Source organism: Megascapheus bottae, chromosome 38 (genome assembly GCF_031878675.1).
Source record: "Megascapheus bottae isolate mThoBot1 chromosome 38, mThoBot2.hap1, whole genome shotgun sequence".
NCBI lineage: Eukaryota > Metazoa > Chordata > Mammalia > Rodentia > Geomyidae > Megascapheus > Megascapheus bottae.
Window position 1 is genome coordinate 2,396,233 of NC_143546.1, and position 23,776 is coordinate 2,420,008.

The 23,776-nt window shown below is 51.3% G+C and overlaps 1 protein-coding gene across 3 annotated transcripts in view; it reads left to right on the forward strand.

The window, feature by feature from the left end:
• Klhl3 (kelch like family member 3) overlaps positions 1–23,776 on the forward strand; it is a 62,907-nt gene that overhangs the window by 29,831 nt on the left and 9,300 nt on the right. For all 3 annotated transcript variants that reach the window (XM_090325541.1, XM_090325540.1, XM_090325539.1), the window contains exons 6-11: positions 1,629–1,738; positions 8,992–9,108; positions 10,440–10,589; positions 21,739–21,856; positions 22,084–22,281; positions 22,920–23,021. In XM_090325541.1, coding sequence (XP_090181667.1) covers positions 1,629–1,738; positions 8,992–9,108; positions 10,440–10,589; positions 21,739–21,856; positions 22,084–22,281; positions 22,920–23,021 — 795 coding nt within the window. The remainder of the gene's footprint in view (positions 1–1,628; positions 1,739–8,991; positions 9,109–10,439; positions 10,590–21,738; positions 21,857–22,083; positions 22,282–22,919; positions 23,022–23,776) is intronic.

Below are 23,776 nucleotides of genomic sequence, written 5' to 3' on the forward strand. Positions count from 1 at the left end.
GACCACTGCCCTCTACTTCTTGACAACTAGTTCTTCTTTCTTTGGTCGGTCATGGTGCCTGAACTCTGAGCCTGGGCGTTGTCTCTGCGTTCTTCAACTTCAGGCTACTGCCCTATCGCTAGAGCCACAGCCCCGCTTCCCATTTTCTAGTGGTTAATTGGAGATAAGAATCTCACAGGCTGGCTCTGAACCGAGAGCCTCAGATCTCAGCCTCCCGAGGAGCCTAGGCTGACAGGCGGGAGCCACCACACGTGGCTGACAAGACCACTAAATTCTTGTTGGGCGGACACAGCCAGAGGATGTTTTGACTCAGTTTATTCTTCCGGGAGCCACACTCCTCTAGAGCTTGTCGTGCTGTTGTTTTAAGGGCAAGGATGTGGAGATGGGCTTGACTATTCCGCCTCCGTGATTTGCAGCACAGAGTTTTTGTCGCTATTCATTTACCACCAGCCCCTGAGTGACAAGGACTACAGGCCTTAGCCACTGGTGACTGGCTGGCCTAGAACATTTTCTGAATGGGGCCGTAGCCCAGGGGTGGAGTATTTGTCTGCACAGAGCTCTGCGTTTGCTCATCTGTCTATAAAATAAAGCAACTTTGTTTTAAAGGCCCATCCGAGAGAGCAGAGCTCATGTAAGCCAGAGCCTCGGCCCTCTCCATCCGTCGGAATGTTGGGTTTTGGGGGTGCCCATCCACTTGTCCTCACAGTATTGTGCCCCAGACTTGTGGTAGAAGAAGAGAAAGAGGAAGGTCCTGGCTCAGTCCCCCTGGCTCACTAGAAGCAGGGAAGGGGACCTTTGTGTATAGCCCCATAGCCTGTTTCTTTCCCCCTCATGGCCATTCTTTCCAAGGACTACGTAATCTTTAACCTCAGAGGCCAGGGCCAAGTTTATTTTTTGTAACTGGGCGGGCCTGCACTGGGCCATCAGCAGAGCTGGTTGGGAGCGATGGTAATGAGACCTCATTAATGAGATGGCAATTAAAATTCTTTGGACATGTTGTTTACATCGGTCTGCCAGCACCGAGCTGAAACCTTGCAGCCACAGGATGGAAAAGCCATTGATTTCGTGCGCTCGGGGAGTTGAAGTGGCCTGTTTTTTGTTTGCTGGTTTTTTTTTTCTTTCTATTGATTATCAACAGAGATCATGAAATGAAGAAATGAAGGGCAGCGGGCGAGTTAGAGAAAGCATTTTAAAAACGCCGTCCTCTGGCTCAGTGTTGTGATTTTTGTCTCACAAAATGGCCGTCCCAGCTCGGCATCTAGGAATAACCTGATGGTGGCGGTGGTGGTGGTGATTGTGGTAGTCGTGGCAGTGGTGGTGGTGGTGATGATGGTGGCGGTGGTGTTAGTTGTTGATGGTGGTGACACATCGGGCAATTTTATACACCTTCCTTGCTGAAGTAGAAAGGCCAGTTCTCCCTCCATCCAGAACGCCTCTGTCCGTCCTTCTCTCCTCCCCCTGTGGTCCTCCATCCCCCGCTCCACCCCTCCCTCAGGCCTCCGCCCAGAGCTGTAGGGACAGCTCATCATGGCATCGGCTTGTGGAAGACCAGGGTATGTTGTAACTTTGTTTTCTTAATATCTTCTCCTCCTTCTCTTCCTCCTCCTTTCTTTCTCTTTTTGGAACAGAGCAGCACTTCCCAGAGGTGATGCTGGGGGAAGAGTTTCTTAGCCTAACCCTGGATCAGGTATGCAGCTTGATCTCCAGCGACAAGCTGACAGTCTCCTCAGAAGAGAAGGTACGGCATGGCCCTCGCAGAACAAGAGAGCCTCACTTACATTTCCGTCCCTAAAGACCTCTAAGGGCCAACGACCAGTGCATTCTGGGCCCTTAAAGGAGTGGCAGTGGTGACAGTTGTGACGTCAGTGATGCCATCTGTTTACCGAGTACGGGGCCAAGCCTTGGTACTCTTCCCTTCACCCAGCCTTTCCCTCCAACTCTGGGACAGCAGTGTGTCCTTGCGTGACCTGGGCGAGGGGCGGGTCCCGTGGTTCCCATGTTGTCAGGTCAGAACGATGGTGTTTCGACACACTCCGTGGGGCCCTTGTGGGGGGGGCTCAGCTGGGATCATGTGCTCTGTGAATGCCTGCCCAGAGCACCTAGTAACCTCTGTGTTAGCCAGGTTGATTCGTTAGCTTTGAACCTCGATCCTTAGATCTCGGCCTCTTGGGTAACTAGGATTACACCCTGCCTCATTTGGGTGGCCTGGGGACCATACTGGTCCTGAGGGCTCAGGCAGACCTGGTTCTGGTGTCTGCTTATAGTGTGATGTGTCTGTCATAGCCTCAGCCCCCTTGAAGGTCCAAGGTGAACTGTCAGAACCTCCTTCACACCATGGCCTGGAAGATTACACGTGATGGATGTCTGTTGCCAAGTGTTGTTTTGTTTCTGTTTTTCCATAACCATGAAGTTCTCAGTCATAGTTCATGTTTGAAAATGATGCACAACGTCAGGATGCTGTGATGCTTTCTCCCCAAATCTCATTAATCATGCTCCTGACTGCTTCAGAATTTTTTAAAAATTGGCCGGGGAATTTTGAGGCCTGAGTAGCAAGGTTTGTTTTTCGTTTTCTTACAGACGAACCATGTCCATGTTTTGTTTTCCCTGAGGGGATTGAGTATTGCTGGATGCTAAGTAGATTGAAAAATAAACACTTCTGATTAGTTTTTTTTTAATCTGTATATCTTTTACACCTTGCAAATTATGTGCCACAATTATATGATATCTGCCCCCCCTTAAATGACGTGGCCTGTGCACAATACCTTTTCCTTGGGCTACCGTCTTCTAGTGGAATTTCTGGAGGGTATTTGAAGTCACAGTAGGGACTTAAAGTTAAGACGCCCCTGCCTTTAATGTTGACTCTGACAAAGGAGCTTCACTGCATGTGTCGTGGAATAACCCGTGTGCGGTTAAATCCACATTTGAACGGCAGTGAGAGGCGTGATCGTCTTCTCCCGGCCTGAGGAACACGGGTCTCTCTTCACGTGGGTTGTAGAATGTAGCCAGCTGGCAGATGAAACGCCCTTAGATGCCTTCTTAGATGGAGGTGCTGTAGTGTTTCACTGTTGAGGATGAAAGTCTGGCACACTGGCCAGTCCAGACAACTGGCTGTTTTTGGAAGTTGATACACTACATTCCTTCTGTCCTCACAGTGGCCAACCTGAATCCTGTCTCCCTTAAGCAGTTAATAGATATGTCTTAGTTTCACCTCACCAAATGGTATTAGGTCCATGGTAGGCATTGAAAAGATAATTTGTCAAATAAGTGAATAATAGACCCTCTCTCGGGCTCTGTTCTCTTGTGGTGGCGTGGGCATCCCCCCCCCTTGCAGAGACACTCGGGATGGGACCAGGGAGGCCTGGGATGCAGGGAGAGCTGTTCCATCCACTAAGACCTCGTAGCAGGAGCGAATGCTGACTCAGGGTGGTGACACAACTTCTTAGCAACAGACAGCGGGCGACGGTGGGGCTAGGGCTTGAAGCCGAGCTTGACTGCCTGCCTCTAGTGTCGCTGTCAATCATGAATATACCACCACCCGGGGAAGAGGGTGAGAAAAATGAGTCAGGATTCTTCCAGAACTCACAGGCTGGTGGGAAGACAGACTTGAATGCCTGCATTCATACCAGATGGCTGAAAGTTCAAGGACAGCCTCCCGCTGTGTTTTTATTGTGGGTTGTTGGGTAGCCAGCGAAGGGTTCCTAGAAGAGGAAGATGTCTGAGCCGGAACATGGAAGATAAGGGGAGGAATTGGGAAAGCCATTTTGCTTAGAGAAATAGCCATACAGAAGACATGAACGTTGAGAATCGCTTGTCATATTTGAGGACAAAGTGAGTGGTGTGGTGAGAAGGACAGTGGGAGCGGAGGCTGGGAGCGGAGCAGGAATCTACAGAGGGCTGAGGAGAGAGGTTCTCTGGTTCAGGAAGCAGTTTCTGGGACTGGGAGTATAGCCTAGTGGTAGAGTGTTCACCCAGCATGCACAAAGCCCTGGGTTCAATTCCTCAGTACCACGTACTCCGAAAAAGCCATAAAGGATGCTGTGGCTCAAGTGGCAGGACACTAGCCTTGGGCAAAAAATGTCCAAGCAGCCGGGCGCACTGGCTCACGCCTGTCATCCTAGCTACTCAGGAGGCTGAGATCTGAGGCTCAAGGTTCAAAGTCAGCCCGGGCACAAAAGGATCTGAGACTCTTAGCTTGTCTCAAGGGTAGGGTGGTAGCCTTGAGCTGAAGAGCTCAGGGACAGCGCCCAGGCCTTGAGTTCAAGCCCCAGGACTGTCTTAAGAATTCACACCCCCTCCCCACCACATTCAGGGTAAGAATGAGCTTGAGGCTTGAACTTCCTTAGGGTGTCAAGTTTTTGTTTTTTACTCCTCAGGCAGGGTACTTCTATTCAAGTTCAAGGGCTAGGGCCACCATGTCCCCAAGGGAGCTTCTGTGTAGACAACCCACCCACTTCCCAATGTCACTGTGAAACATTTTGGCATCCTTTTCCATTCACCACCTTGACCTGCATTTCAACTTGGTGGAAGTACTTGGGTATTCCCTTCCTGCCTGTGAGTGGAGGTCAAGTCTGCTTATTCATTATTCTTGTGATACGTATCGTTTTTATACATTGTACGGGAAAAGATTTCCTCTAAGTTAGCTAAGCCCACCATATGAACAGGCAGACTTTTCCATCCAGAGTCGGAGTTGGTGCCCTGAAGTAGGATTCGAGCCTGGAGGCATTTCTACCAAACCGTGTGCTCCTCCTCCTCCTCCTCCTCCTCCTCCTCCTCCTCCTCCTCCTCCTCTTCTATTTCCTCCTTTTCTCCCTCCTCTTCATCTAATTCCCCCTTTTCTTCCTCCTCCTCCTCCTCTTCTCCCTTCTCTTCTTCCTCCTATTTCTTCCTCCTCCTCTACTTTCTCCTCTTCCTTCTCCTCCTCCATCACCTCCTCATGCTCTTCCTCCTCCTCCCCCTTCTCTTCCTCCATATCCTTCTCTTCTTCCAATTCTTGCTCCTCTTCTTCCTTCACTTTGTCCTTTTCCCCCTCCTATTCTTCCTTCTCTTCTTTCTTCTCCTCCTCCTCCACGTCTTCCTTTTCCTCCACATCTCACACACACCTCATTTTTTTACTCTTTAATTTTTTTCTAAAGTAATTGTACAAAGAAGTATTTTAAGTATGTTTTTCCTTTTGACGCCCCATGTTATAAAGGAATTTTTTTTTGGAACTGATGGACTTGAATTGAGCCCCCCCCCCTTCTTTTTTAAAAATTGGTTCCGGGGCTTGAAGTCTGGGCCTGGGTACTGTCCCTGAGCTCCCCAGCTCAAGGCTAGCACTCTACCACTTGAGCCCTCCCTAGCACCACTTCTGGTTTTCTGGTGGTTAATTGGAGATGAGTCTCATGGACTTCAATGCCTGAGCTGGATTGAGCCTCAGTCTTCAGATCTCAGCCTCCTGAGTAGCTAGGATGACAGGCGTGAGCCACCAACACCCAGTTTCTGCTTAGATTTTTAGAGTAGAAGTTGACAGACTTTTTCCTATCAAGGGCCGGATAGTGAGTATTGTAGCCTTTTGGGGTTAGAGATCCTCAGCTCAGAGGGAACACAGCCCATGAGTGTGGCTGTTATTCCCAATAAAGTTTTATTTATGGAAAAACAGGTGCAGGCTGGATTTAGCCTGCAGGCCCCATGTTGCCAGCCCTGCCAGGAGACATTTGAGAAGATAGTGGTGAGAGCAGGGGCGTGGGGATCCCAGGGCTGCCTCTGTTTAGTCCAAAGACTTGGGGTAGTCACGAAATGCAGGCCTGGGGTGTCTCTAGCACGATTATCGGGAGCATCCCGTGTCAGGAAGATGAGTCTAGGGAGGCTGGCGTGCTGGGAAGAGCTTTTGGAGAATGGATGACTTCAGGTACCTCGAAGGCTATTTGAGAGTTTGTTTCTTTCTCAAGCATGAAATCTAAATGAGGGGAAAAAGAAAAAAGAGCACGTGGTCTTTTCTAACTGCTGAGAGGGTCACTGTGCTGACCAGGCCAGGACCTGGCCGGGTCGGTAGGTAAACAGCACAGCTAAGCGGAACCAGTCAGACGAGTCCAGCTAAAGAGCAAAAGTTAAGCTGTCCACTCCAGCGATGCTCGGCCTTCGTAACGTGTGTAAGATTGAACTGGTGGGGGGCTGGGGGGGAAGATCGATGAGACACCCCCTCTCACCTCTAGGCCTCAGTGGAGGCTGCCACCTCAGGTAGGGCGAGCAGGGGCTGGCGGGGGGAGGGCGCACGTGCCCACTTCTGCACGGCTCACAGTGTAGGAGGTGGAAGTGGGCTAAGGCATGCTCCATGGAGGGCAGAGCCAGTCTGCGGCTGTCTGCCTCACCTACCTCAGCTGAGACAGCCATCTTCCACGAGCCTCTGGCTTTGCTCCATTCCCCAGGCTGTGCCACCTCTTTCAACCTGGGCCATCTCCTTGTAGTTTTATTCTGAATCCACCTGTCCATTCATCTCCACAAAGAAGCATTCGATATCGTAGGTGATGTGCCAGCCAATCACACTGGGAGGCAGACAGCTTTATGCGAATGAGTTTCTAATTTAAAAAATGTACAAGCTGAGCCGGTGTGGCGGCTCACGCCTGTCATCCTAGCTACTCAGGAGGCTGGGATCTGAGGATCCAGGTTCAAAGCCAGCCTGGGCACAAAAGGATCTGAGACTCTTATCTCCAATGAACCTCTAGGAAATGGGAGGTGGAGCTTGGCTCAAGGGTAGGATGGTAGCCTAGAGCTGAAAAGCTCAGGGACAGCGCCCAGGCCGAGTTCAAGCCCCATGACCCCCAGACACACACAAAAAATGCACAAGCTGGGTAACAGTGGCTCACGCCTGAAATCCTAGCTACTCAGGAGGCTGAGATCTGAGGATCGAGGGTTTGAAGCCAGCCGGGGCAGGAAGGTCCATGAAGACTCGTACCTCCAACAGAAATAGCCAGAAGTGGCGCTGTGGCTCAAGTGGTAGGGCGCTAGCTTTGAGCACCAAGAGACTCAGGGACAGGGCCCAGGATCTGGAAAAATAGTTTTTAAAAAATGCACAAGATAAGGAGGTTTATGTGCTTACGCTGGGAAGGCATCTTGTTTTATTCTTAATAGCTGACATCGGTGTGGAGATGCAGTTTTAATCATCTCTCCATCAATGGGCGTAGGTTGTGCCTTCCTTACCTTTCTTTCCTTCTTTCTTTCTTTCTTTATTTATTTTTGCCAGTCCTGGGCTTGAGCTCAGGGCCTGAGCACTGTCCTTGGACTTTCTCAAGGCTAGAGCTCTACCCCTTGAGCCTCAGCACCACTTCCGGCTTTTTTCTATGTATGTGGTACCAAGGAATCGAACCTGGGTCTTCATGCATGCTAGGCAAGCACTTTAACCACTAGGCCAAACTCCCCGCCCCTTCCTTACCCTTCTTAACACGCAGTGCTGTTGAGAATATTTATATACAACACTTGTACACCCGTGTTTGGGCACACACTTGCATACGTGTCTATATTTCCATAGCCTAGGATGCTAGCAGTGGGGTTTCTGGTCCCAGGAGTATACACATGTTCATTTTTAAATTTTAATAAGGATTTATTTTGAAGTATGTTAGGATAAAGAAGGAAGGGAACAAATGGTGAGGAGGGGGAAGCCTTTCCTGGCGTCCCCCATCACTGGAAATGGCAATCCACATTTGATTGATTGACCTTTCCAGACCTTTCCTTCGCCTCTTCATAAGCCGGGTTTACTGATTAACTTTCCAATCACATTGCCGTCCTCCCCACCCTGACTTCTGTGGCTCTGTGTCTACGCTGTGGGGCAGTTTGAATATGGACTAATCCCTGAGCAAACATCCAAAGCCATAGCTCTTCTTTTTGGTTCCCAGCAATCTTTTTTTGTTTGTTATTTTTATGTGCCAGCCTAGGGCTTAAACTCAGGGCCTGGCCACTATCTATGAGGGGTTTTTTTTTGGTTTTGCTTTCTTTTCTTTTCTCTAGGCTAGCACTCTTATCGTTTGAGCCACAATCTCCACTTCTGGCTTTTTTTGGTGGTTAACTGGAGATAAAAGAGTCTCACAGAGGCTGCGCATGGTGGCTCACGCTTGTAAATCCTAGCTACTCAGGAGGCTGAGATCTGAGGATCAAGGTTCAAAGCCAGCCAGGGCACAAATGGACCTGAGACTCTTATCTCCAGTTAACCTCTAGAAAACGGGAAGTGGGGCTTGGCTCAAGGGTAGGGTGATCAGAGCTCAGGAACAGTGCCCAGGTTGAGTTCAAGCCCCATGACCCACCAAAAAAAAAGAAAGAAAAAAGATTCTCATAGACTTTTCTGCCAAGGCTGGCTCTGCTTCCTGAGTAGCCAGGGTTACCGGTGTGAGCCACCAATACCCGAAATCTTTCCTCCGAAGACAAGTCCACGGGGAAATTGTTTTTCCCCTGTCAGTCATTCAGTGTCACCTTGGTCACCATGGCCAGCTGCAGGAGGGAGGCATTCCTCCCACTTCCTTCCACAACAACTGTGCGTGGGATACAGATGTGCCGGGACCCCCATCCTCTTGAGCATCCCCCCCATTTATGGGGAGGTCACAGTTACTGCTCTGCATGTCTACCCCTTATGACCATCACAACTGATTTTTTTTTTTAAAGTGTTAGAATGATCCCCGTGCTTCTCCTTTTGGGATGCGTCGGGATGGTCATGCATGCGTGCACACATGGTTCTCACGTGTGGGCAGCCTCTCCCGGGCCTTCCTTTCTGTTTCTGTTTTTATTTTAAATATCTAGCCTTCGCGTATACACTGTGGTGGGTGAGGTGTGAACGTTTTCCTTCCATCTAGATGGAGGAGGTAGTGCGAAAGCTTAAACAAGTTTTTCCTTTAAAGTTTTTTTTTTGTTGTTGTCGTTTATTTGTATTCTTTGTGTTTATGTTGTGTTGGACCTCACGCATGCTTGGCAAGCGCTCCGCCACACGGCCACCTTGCCAGCCCCTCCCTCGACGTCTTCCCTTGACAGGTGTTTGAAGCCGTCATCTCCTGGATCAACTACGAGAAGGAGACCCGCCTGGAGCACATGGCCAAGCTCATGGAGCACGTCAGACTCCCACTTTTACCTAAGGATTACCTGGTTCAGGTGACCGCCGCCCCGTTCCCATCCCCAGCACCCCAAGGAACGGGGCGGGGCGGGAGGGTGGCCTGGGGCCAGTGAGGAGCCTCTGGGTGAGGGGTGGCTCCGGATGCTTTCACAGCCCCGATCCCAGGACGGACACCTCGGTCTCCCACTGCCCAGCCACTCAGGGCCTGGAGTTATTTCACCTCCCCAAGTGTCACCTACTATGGGACCCAGGTTAGGTCCAGCCCGGCAGGGGCTGAAGGACGCGTCAGTGTGCGGCCAGATGTTTGACTGGGAGCCGCGCAGAGCGACTTTTCAGTAAAAGTCAGGCTGCTTTTCCCCCTAGGGGAGCAAAAAAGCACCAACAGCCATTTCTGGCTCATGTCTACATCCTAGCTACTCAGAAAGCGGAGATCTGAGGACTGAGCTTTGAAACGAACCCAGGCAGATTTGAGATACCCGTTACCCCGATTAACCCCTTCTCCTCCCAACCCCCAAATCCAGAGCGTGGTGTGGCTCAAGTGGTACAATGTCAGCCTTGAGCGAAAGACCAGTCCTGGCCTCTGGGGAAGGAAGGAAGTTCCTGGAGATGACTGATATCTTGTCTTGCCTAACTCCAGTGCCTGGCCAGCAGGTGACATTATGGCCATACCGTCATTCCTTGTGGCTCCGCCCAGACTGGCCTGTATATGGTTGGTGGCAGATGTAACTGAGGCTCAGAGCTAGAACACCTTCCCCTTGAGTCTGGCTTGCAGGACACTTAGACTGACATTCGCCAAGTCCTGCTCTCTGGAGAGTGAGGCAGAGAGCCCGAGTCCTAGCCTAGATGGGGCCTAACGGGGTGCCAACAGGTGTGACCTGGCATAGGACATTGTTTCTGCTTGGCAGTTTTTCTCCTTGAGACATGCGCTGTAAGAAAATGGAAGCTAAGCACCAGGGGCTCACCCCTGTCACCCCAGCCACTCAGTGGGCAGAGATCTGAGGATTGTGGTTTGAAGCCAGCCTGGGCAGGGGAGTCTGTAAGACCCTTAGATCCAATGAACTCATTTCAGCCTTAGACGCTGACACTGCCCAGTGAAGCGGTGCAGGTCTCTTGGCATGCAGGTCTTACGGATGGGGGAAACTGAGGAACCCAGGCATTAAGTAACAGAGCCGGGACTTGAGTCAGCACTTGAGGCCTTACCCCTCGTGTCCTGGAACCAGCCCTCACTGGTTTGCCCCCTGCCACCCCTACTCTCTGGGTCTGGGGTGAGGCGCTGTGGGAGTGGATGAGGAGAGAGCAGGCCTGAGCTGGTCTGGGAAGCGAGGCCTCGCTCTACCCCAAGGTCACGGGGTGGGTTGTCGCTTACCAGACGGTGGAAGAGGAAGCTTTGATAAAGAATAACAACACCTGTAAAGATTTCCTCATCGAGGCCATGAAATACCACCTGCTCCCCCTGGATCAGAGGCTCCTGATTAAGAACCCCCGGACGAAGCCCCGGACCCCCGTCAGCCTGCCCAAGGTAAGTCCTGATGGCCTCCCGGGGTCCGCCCGTCCATCTTGAATTTGACCCTGTCTTCTCTCCCCGCTGGCTTTCCTTGCCTAGCCATTTCACTCAGAGCAGCCTCTGGCAGATTTGAGAATAGCCCGGACGGCCTCTTCCTCAGCCTCCTGGCCTCGCTCATGGTCTTGACTTAGTGATGGCCTCCACAGCCCTGGCTCCCAGGCCAGGCTTTGAGATTGGGAGGGGCAGGAGGAGCAGGGGAAGGGAGTGGGGTGGTGATCAGAACCTGTGTGGAAGAGCACGGGAAGGCCCCGCAGTGGAGAGTCTCAACCACGTGCTCACTGCTTGGTATCCAGGAGACCCCTCCCCTGCCTGGCCTTATCTGCAGAATGAGCGACGACTGGACTCGCCAGGAGGGTGGAGGGAGCCCAGCTGTGCACTGACCATGTTGTGGGTAGCACTAGGATGTTATTTAGACGCTTGCTGCCGCCTCCTCCTCCTCCTCCTCCTCCTCCTCCTCCTCCTCCTCCTCCTCCTCTTCCTCTTCCTCCTCTTCCTCCACCACCTTCTCCTCTTCCTCTTCCCCATCCTTCTCGTCCTCCTTCCCCTTCCTCCCCTTCTTCCCCCTCCTCTCCCTCCTACCCTCCCTTCCTCCTCTTCCCTAGCTGGCTTCTAAATCCTCTTGAGCCTGCTGCTCTCAAGAAAGTTTTACAAGATCCAGAAAAACAGATTGCTGCCCAAGACCAGCCGGTGCCTTCCCTGAATGTGGCCCTTGCCCCTCTGCGCTGGCGTGAGGGAATGTCAGTCGCAGGTGGCGATGCAAGCAGCAGGCGCCAGTCCCACCTCACTTAGACTCCTCTCCACCCCTAAAGGGTCACCCTTACCCACACAGCTAGCGTGGCAGAACCAGGATAGGAAGTGAGTCCCTCCCTCCCTCCAGCCCTCTCCTCAGAGCCTCGTTCTCCTGCAAACCCCAGGGTGTAGCTGCCTCCTGTCACCTCATGCCACCAGTGCCTCAGAGGAAGTTACAAAGTCTTACCAGGCCGTGGTCTTGGTTTAGCCTCACTGCTGCTTGATACACATAGTGTTTTTGTCTGGTTGAAACTTCCTGGCATTTCCCCCCTTAACTAGTGTGCTCGTTGTACGTGAAGAAAGGTGTTACAACTTAGAAATTAATAGTCACCCAAAATCCCTCTTCTATAGCTACAGACTATTTTGGAGGTTACAGGGTTTGAGCTCAGGGGCTCCGTCTTCCTAGACAGGTAGTCTGCCACTTGAAATGCGCCCTCAGTCCACCACCGCTTTTAACATTTTCGGTAATGGGCGAGTTCAGCACTGACATCGTGTTGGACACACGGAATTTTTATATATTTCTGCCATGTTGCGCGTTGCAGAATAGCCCTGCGCGTCATTTCCTTATTTCTTGTATCTTAACATTTCTGTGTAAAATATTTTTCATACGATGACATCTTGTGGTTTGTATTTTCTTAACGTCAGATGGGAAAATATTGGCGTTTGTATTTCCTTTAGGGGAGTTCTCTGTGTTCTTGGCTCATTTTTTCTGTGTGTGTGTGTGTGTGTGTGTGTGTGTGTGTGTGTGTGTGTGTGTGTATTTCAAGTATTTTTCATCTTAGTTCATATCTTATATTTTGCCTCAGTCTGTGTTTTGTATCCTCATTTTCTTGGTGGTGTCTTTGGAAGAGTAGAAGTCTTTCTTTGTGTTATAAAAATTACCTTAATTGACAAGAGTAACATTGTATTTACCAAGAGTGCTGTAGTTGGAAATGTGGACGTACGGTGGAATGCTTAAGTTGAGCTAATATATCACACGTCCTTTCTCCTTAACTCTTCTACTGACTTCCAACAATACGATGGTAGACACCGTGTAAGACAGTGGAGCTGTTGAGTTCCGTTCCTTCTCTCTGAGCTTACACACGTTCAGATTGACATCTCTCCACCCTCCACGCTCTCCCTCAGCCCCCGGCAGCTGTAGCTGTCTTCTGCTTCTATGAGTTCAGTTGTATTAGGCTCCATGCTGGCCGTGTCTTTCTATCTCTGGCTGATTTCACATAGCCAAGGGTCCTCTAGGTTGTCATGTGACAGCGGAGTAATATTCTACTGTGTGTGCATACCACGTTGCCTTCCTCTCCCTCTTCATTGTTGATAGACCCCGGGTGGTTATATACCTCAGCTCTTGCAGATAGGAACAGGGAAGGTGAGTGAGCAGGTGTCTCTCTGACATATGGATTTCCAGTTCTTTAGCTATTCACCCAGCCCTGGGACTATTGGATGACATGATAATCCTATTTTTTTTTTAATTTTTCCCTAGGGAACTTGTATACTGTTTTCCTGAAAGACTGAGAAGTTGAAAAAAACCTTTCCAATTTGTTCCTATTCTGTTATGGTTCGAGTTTTATCTAACAACAACAAAAAATTAACCATCTCTGGGGTTCCTGTAATCCTAGCTACTCAGGAAGCTGAGATCTGAGGATCAGGATTTGAAGCCGGCCCGGGTAGGAAAGCCTGTGAGACTCTTATTTCCAGTTGACCACCCAACAGCCAGAAATAGAGCTGTGGCTCACGTGAAAAAGCTCAGGGACAATGCCTAGACCATGAGTTCAAGTCTCAGTACTGGCACACACCTAATCTGAAGTCACAGTTTTTCTGATACTTTCTTCTAGAAGTTTTAGGTTTTATACTTAGGACTCTTAGTCTATTTTGTGAATTAAAAAAATGTTCTCTGAAGTATTAGATTGCATTTAGTTTTGCGTATGAATGTGTAATTACTCCATGCAGTTTACGAGAATTTTTTTCCCTCTAACCTACTCTGATCTAATTATCTTGTTACTCCTGTTGTCAACAATTGATTGTTGGTCTGTTTCAGGATTCTGTTCCATTCTGTTTACCAGTGTGTTTGTCTTCACACCTAAACTCCCTTGCTAACTTCATAGCAAGCAGTAGGTTGTTCCCAGTTTTGTTCTTGGAGTGTTTTGCTGTTCTGTACTCTTTAGGCTAGTCAGCTTGCTTATTTGTACAAATAAGGGGTGGGCATTTTGATTGAGAGGTGTATCTGATTGCTAGATTTCATTAAGGAGGAATTGCTGTCTAAATACTCTAATCCACAGACCCAGGACTTCTGTTCGGTTCTTCCCTTAGCTTCTCTCGTTGATGTCTCCTACTTGCTCAGGTATGGGTTTTACTTGCGGCGTGTCACATTTATCCATCGTTTTTGATACAGCTGGAACTGTCCTCTTTTTAAATACTAATTTTGGCTAGTGTCTCGCTCCTGTGCACGCACGTGGTTGATGGGAAATGGCAGTGGCAGGTGAACCGGCAGGGTGTCGTTTCTGGAGAGAGCTAGCGAGCCTTCACTGAGACCTGGGCGTCGTCTGGAGCTCTCTTCTGTTCTGTACTCGTTAGGCTTGCAGGACAGCAGGCATTCCTCACCTGAGGCCTTGCCATGCAGCTCAGATCCTGGCCCCAGGCTGACCAATAGGAAAAGATTTTCATGAAATACATAGCTAGTCCTGGACTTGAACTCAGGGACTTGTGCCATCCTTTGGCTTTTTCACTCAAAGCTGGCACTCTGCGATGTGAGCTGCATCTCCACTTCTGGCTGTGTTTTGGTTTTGGTTTCGGTGGTTAATTGGAGATAGGAATCTCGTTGTCGTGGACTTTTCTGCCTGGGGTGGTTTAGTACCGTGAACCCCTCAGACCTCAGCCTGCTGAGGTAGCTGGATTAAAGGTGTGAGTGGCCCGCATACCTGGCTGAGAGCAAACCTATTTTCAGAGAAGAAGTAACCTTGTGGAGATTTAGCGCTGACCGTTTATGCCAGCCAGCGCTTTTGGCAGACACACGTGTGCAGCTGCATAGACAGGACGATGGCCCTTTCCTAACCTCTTTCAGGCTCTGTAATGTAGGTTGGCCCCAGAACATTTCATTCCAGGCTCACCGCCCTTCAACAGCTGTTTCGCACGTGGGATTTGAAGAGTCCTAAGGCACTTAGATTGCACAAACCCATCTCCCCACCCCAGTGAGAAGCTGTGAGCTGTCGCTTATGGATGTGTGGGTGCATTTACTTACTCATTCACCCGACATGCTTTGGTTGGAAAGCTATCACCAAGGACTGGCACGTGCACCCATCCCTTTTGCAGGGGTCTCCGGGACTGTGGGGAGGGGAGACAGGCATGAAAGAACAGAACACAGCATGCAAGCCCCAGCTTGTGGGTACAGCTGAGAACTTTAGGGGTGCTTGGAGTTGGGGAGGGATAAAGAGGACTTTGTTGGGGTCCCAAGGTCTAAGCTGTCTCCAGGGCAAATGCGGACATCTCCTGACCGGTACCCACCTCTGGTTGTCGGCTGGGCCCTGGGTTCTTCATATCTTATGGTTTCTGGGGTCATCGCCCTTTGTGTCTAAAGTGTTTGCCCTGATACCATGGTCTCTTTTAAATGCTAATTGGTGAGCTGCCTCTTTGTTTATACCTTGGGCTAAGGTCTAAATATACATTATCTTGTCTCAGTAATGAGCCTGGAAACCCTGATGTTTGGAGAAAACCGAAATTCAGCGAGCTTGAGTGACTTGCCCTGGTGTTTTAGTGGGCAGGGTAGTAACTTGAATCCAATTCTGGATTTCTGGAAGCCAGACCTTTTTTTTTTTTTTGTATTTCTAAGGTTTTATTCTATTTGCTTTTAATTAATCATCATCATCATCAATTGATATTGGGACTTTGAATTCAGGACCTTGAGTTCTTGCTTGGCTTTTTTCTGCTCAAGCTGGCGCTCTACCATTTGAGCCACAGCTTTCACTTCTAGCTCTTCAGTTTTTGGTGGTTAATTGGAGGTGAGTCTCATAGATGTTCCTGCCCAGGCTGGCTTTGAACCATGATCCTCAGATCTCAGCCTGCTGAGTGGCTAGGATGACAGGCGTGGGCCGTGGGCCCCCTGCTAGAAACCTTGTTTACTGCTTGTTGCAGTGATGTTCTCCACTCGCTGAGCACTTACCCAAGCCCAAGTGATTTACATGGACTCGGGCAGGATTTTCTTAATTTCAGTTGTTATTTGGCAGAAAATTGGATCTTGGGGCTGGGAGTTTGACCTAGTAGTAGAATGCTTGCCTAGCATACATGAAGTCCTGGGTTCCATTCCTCGGTACCAGATACACAGAAAGAGCTGAAAATGGTACTGTGGCTCAAGTGGTAGAGCACTAGCCTTGAGAAAGCCCAAAGACAGTGCCCAGGCCCTGAGTTCAAGCCCCAGGACTAGCAAAAAAAAAACCCCAAAAAACAAAAAACACAATTGGATCTTGCCACTTACTCATGATATAGCTAGGTATCTATTTTAGAACTTCAGATTATCTTGAATGTGGAAGATTAGCCCAGCAAACCTTGATTCTGTACCATCTTCCGTGAGGCAGGCATCCCAGAGCGGCCTTTGGTGACAGTGAGCTGCTACTCACAGTCTCAGGCTGGACCATTGCTTGTTGGCTCTGCCCCCCAGCAAGGGGCTCTGGGGTCCGCAATGAGCAGGCATACCCGAGCCAGAAGCTTCTACCGTTTTTTTTAAAATGCCAATACTGGAGTTTGAGCTCAGGGCTTGAGCCCTGACCATCAACTTTTTACTCAAAGCTGGCACTTTACCACTCAAACCACACCTCCGCTTTCAGCTTTTTGGTGGTTCGTGGGAGATAAGAGTCTCATGGACTTTGCTGCACAGGCTGGCTTCACACTGTGGTCCTCACATCTCAGCTTTCCCAACAGCCAGGACAACAGACATGAGCCATCAGCGCACGGCTTCCATCTTTTTATTTTTTAATTTCTTGTTCTAAAGCAAAGTCACTTTTCTTGGTGAGACAAAAATTACCAAGACCCCCCCCCCCACACACACACACACACACTCCAGAGAGGAGGTGCTGGGTTCTGTGTTTCAGTGCAGGAAGATTAAAGAGCTCTGTGACCCAGCTTTAAGGCATAGCTAGTAGATGGCAGAGCCAAGATTCAAGCCCAGATATTGGCACCAGATCAGAGCTATGACTCTTCAATGATTTTAAAGACTGCTTTAGAATGGTAAGGTAGGGCATATCTGTGACCAAATAAGCAAAGAAAGAGGAGGTGGTTGAGCTTATCTGGGAGTTGCAGAGGCATGCCAGCCTGGGCTTCAGGACAGAGCAGACGTGCAGAAATGATAGATTCTCAATCCTCAACAGAGAATGGCTTCCGAGGCCAACAGGGTGTTGTCACCGCACCCCCTCCCCCCCGCCCCAGCCCTGAGCTGTAGACACAGACCATGGCTGGCACACTCAAGCAGGAGCAGCTAATAGCACCATCTTGGCGCCCACACATGCACACGTTTACCACCCAACGCTTTCCCTGAGGCTGGGTTGCCATGAGCAACCAGAGGCCGTCTTTCAGCCACTCCAGCTCCTACGTGGCACCCCCACCCCATCCACACAGGTGGCAAGGCTGGAGAAGACAGGGAGCCGGCTCCCTCCCATTGTGCTTGGCTGCCTGGCAAACACCCTCGGGGGTCCATCATCAGGAGTTGGCGGGCACCCACTCCTGTCCACGGCTTTGTACCTCTCCCTTTCTTCTGTTTGTCTACAGTCTGTGGTAGAGCTACCATTTTGCAAGCAGCGGTCGTGACACTTTTTTGCTTGCCCTGTGGGTTACACCGCAGACTCGAATTGGTCCTTGAGCCCAGATGTGTCTCAACTGAAAGACCCCCACCCCCATACACACACACTTGTCCATTTTCTCTCTGAGCTCCCAAGGCCTGCATGGCTCTGCTTTCAGCCCCCTTTCCCCCCACCCCCCGCTTCCCCCTCTGGTGTCTGCATCTCACCTGTCCACGGCCTGTCAGGAACCTGCGTGGGCAAGTCTTCTGTCTCCGCCTGGACGTCCTCCTGCCGATGAAGTTTTGGTGTTAGCCCTACGGCCCCACGTACCAGGGTAAGAGAGACTCACTTCCTGCCCTGGCCCGAGGGACCGACTGGCTGGGCCTGCCTCCTGCCCAGCTTACCCAACGGGTCGTGGAAGAGAGTCCGGACACACTCCTGAGTGGAGATCACAGCCACTCCTACGGCCCCCGAGGTCAGGGTTAGAGTCTCAGCCCCTTGCCCAAAGCTGGAAAGCCTGGCTCCGCTCCCTCTGCCTGGTGAATTTGGTCCTTAGGACTCTCAGACCCAGGGTGGAGAGAGGAGCAGGAAGGAAGGAAGGCCTGCCGAAACACACATTACAGGCACGTTTTAAAAACGTGGAGTGCCGGATCTATGTTTTCTAAAAACATAACCTTGTAGTCTTCCCACAGTCTCGCTCATATCTCTCAAATCAGCAGCCCCGTGGTCTTCTAAAGAGAGGGTGTTCCCTGAGCCATGTCAGACACCAGTCCTGTGGCAAGGAGTCAGCCAGTGTGGTGCACTGCAGCTGGGTCCTGAAGTCAGAACCCGACACAGCAGGGACGCCCGGTCTGGCATGCATGTGAGCCCTCAGTCAGTCTGTTTTGATTACCCATAATCCTTGACAGATCTGCGTGTCTGTCTGTCTGTTAATCTATCTATGTATCTTGGTAGCTATCTATGTATCTATGTAGCTATGTCTGTATGTCTGTATTTATCTGTCTGTCTATGTTTGTCTGTCTGTATGTATCTATCCATTTATCGTTGCTGGGAAGGGGGCCCTCACAAAACCTTGATGGACCCGCTTCTCAGATGATTGCACTAGGTTTGCCTGCTAAAAATCCTTTCCTGCCTGTGGTTTGATGAACTCAAAAGGCAAATTTGTTGGAAAAACCTGTCCTGTGTTGCGTCTATCCTCATACCCAGTCTTTATTTGGATGCAGGCACTTTTCCATCTCTGTGATATTGTTTCTGTGTGACTGAACTTTCTCAGCGATAACGGGTAAGTTTTTCCACAACGTGAATGTGCGTGGAAAGACTTTTGGGAAGCCTTGACTTCTGTCTTCTTGACAGGAGATGTGTTGTGGCCATGTTAGGAACAGGCAGAGCTTTTTTCCTTGTGGTTGAGTCAGGAAATGGACAGAGAAAAAGTCTTTTCTCCTTCTGTATTCTTTGGTGTTTCTCGTGGATGGTATTTGTTTCCCCTGGTGCGGCCCCAGTTGCAATCTGGTGTTCCATTATATCTTAGCCAAAGAGAGCCTTGCGTCTTTTCTCCCCGCCCTCCCATTTAACTCCTTAAATGCGCTACTCACTTTTTATTTCAAACAAATACTGGAATCCTCTCTTCTATCTGGCAAAGTAAGGGACCAGGGCTGTTCAGGTGATGCTTGATGTCTAATAAGGGGGAACAGACTGACCAGTCACCCGAGGCCATCTCACCATGAGGAGTTCACAGGGCAGGTGGCCTCAGGGGAGAGGGAGTCCCTCACAGAGGTCAGACGAGGAGACGTGTCGACTGAGACCTGAAGTTACGTTCAAGGAGAGGGATCAGAAAGTGTGTGTGTGTGTGTGTGTGTGTTGGACTAAGGGACAGGAAATGGCACACACCGGTGTGTTGAGTGCTTGAAAAAGAAACCTCAAGACTGGTTTGATTTCCTCTCCACTCCAGAAGTCAGATTTCAAAAATACTTGGAAAATCTTGCAAACTTTAATTTATTGTTGTTGTTGTTGGTGGTGGTGGTGGTGGTGGAGGTTGTGGGGCTTGAACTCAGGGCCTGGGCGCTTCCCACATGAGCCACAGCTCCACTTCCAGCTTAGAGCTTGGAGATAAGAGTCTCATGGGGACTACAAACCTGGATCCTCAGATCCCAGCCTCCTGAGTAGCTAGGATGACAGACGTGAGCTTTATGTACCAGCCCTCAGCCAGGGGCAGTGCTAGTGGGGAGGAGACTTAGGAATGTGGGGCAAGCCCCTGTGCCCAGCTTGGCCTGGGGAATTAGGCAGTGCCGGCCTGTGTTCATGAACTTTCCTGTGGCTGCCTGGCCAAGCCAAGCATTCCAGGTGGGGGACAATCTAGAGCCCAGCCTTCCTCTGGAAGGAGGCTGCTTTTGATGGTTAGCAGCGGGCGGTCTGAGCGGAGGCCGGCCGAGCGTCTATTTCTGGAAGCAGCGGCTCTGGTGCTGGCCCTGCCCTGGGCACCGGGTCACACATTAGAAGCCAGTTCCGTTTTCTGAGCTTTGAAGAGGTTTGCGACCCACATAGGGCCCCAGACGCTGTGGCCTCTCGGGTGAATGGTTTTCACCCACATGGGCCATGGGTGTGTTGGGAGTGGGGACGCGGTTGGCTCTTCAGCAGTGCTCAGACAGTGTGTCCCCAAGGGTCTGCATCCCGTGACTTGACACCAGTCTTTCCTGCGCTCAAAGTGCATAATTCACCATGGCAAATGTGCCACATTATCAGAAAAACCATAGCGGCCATGAAGGAAAAAGTGTTTTTTCAAACCCAGGGTTGTGCTCACGCCTGTCACCCTAGCTACTCGGGAAGCTGAGATCTGAGGATGGTCACTGGAAGATGGCCAGGGCAGAAAAGTCCTTGCGAGTCTTATCTCCAGTGAGATAAGAACTAGTACTAGCCTTGAGCATAAGAGCTCAGGGACAGCTCCCAGGCCCTGAGTCCAAGCCCCCTCCCCCCCAAAAAAAATCGAACAAAGTTTTCCAAGTGCAAATGCAAGATTTTCCGGGGGAACTTGTTAGAAATGCAAATCTGTGGCCCTTCTAACCCAGCTGCCTCAGGGCAGCCCCAGCAGTCTGGTTGTACAGTCAGCAGGTGATTGACATGCACGCTGAATCTGAATGAGCCAGACTGCAGGTAATGGTCAGTCAGTCCTGGGGCCAGTGTTGCCTGGTTTGGGCCTCTTTTTTTTTTTTTTTTTCTTTTTCTCCACAAATCCCCCAGGTATCTTGAGGCGGATGTGTGAACTACACCAGCTTTGTTAAAATATGAACCCTGTAGTTAGCTTCGATCGCTGTGCATCTGTTGATAGCCACGTGACAAAGCACACAATTAAATCCTGTAGTTCCATTACTTCCAGGAATATCTCCAGAACCGTAGCCCTCCCCTCCACCCCACCTCTTTGGGGTAGGGCAAACTCCAGCCTCCGGCAGGCGGACCCAGCTGTCAGTGGCTGTTCTGGTACCCACAGCTGGGCAGCCCAGGGCGTTTCCAGAGGTTCCCCCAGATACATGGAGAGTTGTGTCTGCCTCATGGGGTCACCTTGCCTGGTGCTGGGCTGTGGGAGCTGTCACCTGACTAGGTGGAGGGGAATGCTACTTGTCAAAACAGCGTCTGTTAAGTAAGTTTCATGGCAGTCACGACAGGCAACATTTCACACATTTTTTTTTTTACCTCTATTGCTATGAATAACCATTGCTCTCTGCCATCTAAGCATTCAGGAATAGTATTCTTTTCTTTTTCTTTTTGGCAGTCCCAGGGCTTGAACTCAGAGCCCAGGCGCTGTCCCTGAGTCTCTTCGTGCTCAAGGCTAGTGCTGTACCACTTTGAGCCACAGCGCCACTTCCAGTTTTCTGGTGGTTTATTGGAGATAAGAGTCCCGTGGACTTTCCGGTCCTGGCTAACTTGGAATCACGATCCTCAAATCTCAGCCTCCTGAGTGGCTAGGATTACAGGGTGTGAATCACCGGTGCCAGCTGGGAATAGTTTAGAAAACTAAATTTCTCTAACAAGTGCATTTAAATTCTGTATACTGTTTTCCAAAGTCTAAGTTCATTCATTTTGTTTGTTTTGGTGCCAGTCTTGGGGCTTGAACTCAGGGCCTGGGCGCTATCTCTGAGCTTTCTTGCTCAAAGTTGGCCAGAGCTCTGCTTTTGGCTTTTGTTGGTGATTGATTAGAGATAAGCATCTCCTGGACTTTTCTGCCAAACCTCGATCCTCAGCTCTCAGCCTCCCGGGTAGGCAAGATGACAGGCGTGGGCCAAAGCGCCTGGCTTTCTGTCTGCTTCAATATGAAGCATAGTTCCCACATCCTTATGGGCACTGAGATGGCCAAAGATGGCTTTGTGTGCTCATGTCACCCGGGAAGCCAAGGGGAGATGGTACTAGAATAGTCTTACCTGCTGGGGGTCTAGGGGAGGAACGTCTCCCCGGAGGGACTTCTGCCAGAAACCCGGGGCGGTGAGCACGTAGAGGAGCCGGGGACAGCCCACCCACGAGCCCCAGCGTGGAGGAGACCCGGCTAAGAGCCTCTGGTCTTTCCGGAGGTCATGATCGTGGTTGGCGGACAGGCGCCTAAGGCCATTCGAAGCGTGGAGTGCTACGACTTCGAGGAGGACCGGTGGGACCAGATCGCCGAGCTTCCTTCCAGAAGATGCCGAGCGGGTAAGGGTCCCTGTCCCCCACACCCCACGCCAGTTCTCCGCTCCGTGCTGGAAGTCAGATCTCCCCACCCCCAACACACACACACACACACACACACACACACACACACACACACACACACACACACCATCGCACACGTGGTTGGGCATTCAGACCCATCCCGGTAACTGCATTGGGTGGAGGTTTCAGACCAGACCCCTCGTTCACGCCCGCGGCTCTCTCCCCAGGTGTGGTGTTCATGGCCGGCCACGTGTACGCCGTGGGGGGGTTCAATGGCTCGCTGAGGGTACGGACAGTGGACGTGTACGACGGCGGGAAGGACCAGTGGACGTCCATCACCAGCATGCAGGAACGGCGGAGCACGCTGGGCGCCGCCGTGCTCAACGACCTGCTCTACGCCGTGGGCGGCTTCGACGGCAGCACGGGTGAGTCCACGCCGCGTGTCTGTCCCCTCCCCACCCAGGGCCGTGGCTGCCACACGTGTCGCCAGGCCAACCCAGGAATGGGCCGTTTGGGGATGGTCCACCGTCCTCCACTGGACGGGCTTGCAGTGCGGATGTTCCAGGCCATGGTTGATGGGTGGCACCACGAGAGCCTGGGGTTTCTCTCCTCCCCGTCCCCTGCCACCCCAGATTCCAGCCTGCAGCACAAGGGGATGAGGGCTCAGAGGCGGCCTCCTGGCATTTCGCCATGTCATTGTTGCTGTAGGCAGCAACTCCGCTAAGCTAAAATGGTTTCCTTGATCTCAGGGGGAGGTGAAGAAATCAGAATCTATCACTTCTCCGAATCCTGTTTCTGTCTGCACAGCTGTGGGGTCCCCGGCCTCCCTGGAAGGAAGTATTTGTACCTTGTCTCCCCCCAAACCCCTCTACCCCTCCACCCCACAGCTCACCCGGGCCAGCCAAGTCTGAGCCCTCTCTGCAGGTAGAGCAGATGGGTCTCTGACGCCATGTCCCCTGAGAAGAGGCAGCGGTGCCCCTCGAGCCCTGCCCCGTCCATCTCCCCCCAGACGGCGAGGCCTGCGCCGCCCGTGAGAGTCTCATGGCCAGCTCTTGTCCCCCAGGCCTGGCATCCGTGGAAGCCTACAGCTACAAGACCAACGAGTGGTTCTTCGTGGCCCCAATGAACACTCGGAGGAGCAGCGTGGGCGTGGGTGTTGTGGAAGGTACGCCCCGCCCCAGGCCCCCCACCCCATGCCTGGTGCTGGATGCCTGGCCTTCCTGCCAAGTGGCTCCAAGCCGTTAGCCGCTTGCCCCTCGTTCTGAAGGCTGGAGCGCCAGAGGCAGCGCCGAACCCAGGCACGCAGTCCTCAGCGTGCGTTTCACAGGCACGCAGACGCTCAGTTGATGGCCCACTGAGCTTCCCTGCTGTGGAGCTGGAATGCCCATTGCGCTGAAACGTGCGCACAGCCGGGCGCGGGCGGCTCACACGCCGCTCACCCTAGCTGCTCAGGAGGCTGAGATTGTCCACCATCCTCAGAGCCACAAAAGAAAAGTCCAGGCCAGAAAAGTCCACGAGCCAGAAAACGGGGAGTGGCGCTGCGGCTCAAAGCGGTAGAGAGTTATCAGCCTTGAGCAAAAAAGTTCAGGGACCAACAAAACAAACACAAAACAAGATCAACTGTGTGCATGTGCACAGACATTCACCCGTGCACACACGTGTGGAGGAACGGGCTTACAGGCTTTCCTTCCCCGGGCTGGCTTTGAACCGCAGTCTTCAGATCTCCATCTCCTGAGCGGCTAGGATGACAGGTGTGAGCCACGGGCGCCTAGCGAAGGTTCTTTTATTTTTTCCTCCCACCGCCTCTGCCCCAGCACTGCGGAGTTGTGTGTTTTGTGTAAAGACATGCTACTCCCACGTAACTGAGGAAGCCGCCTTCTAGAAAGGTGCCTTCCTGGTCATGGCCGGCAGCCCCTGGCT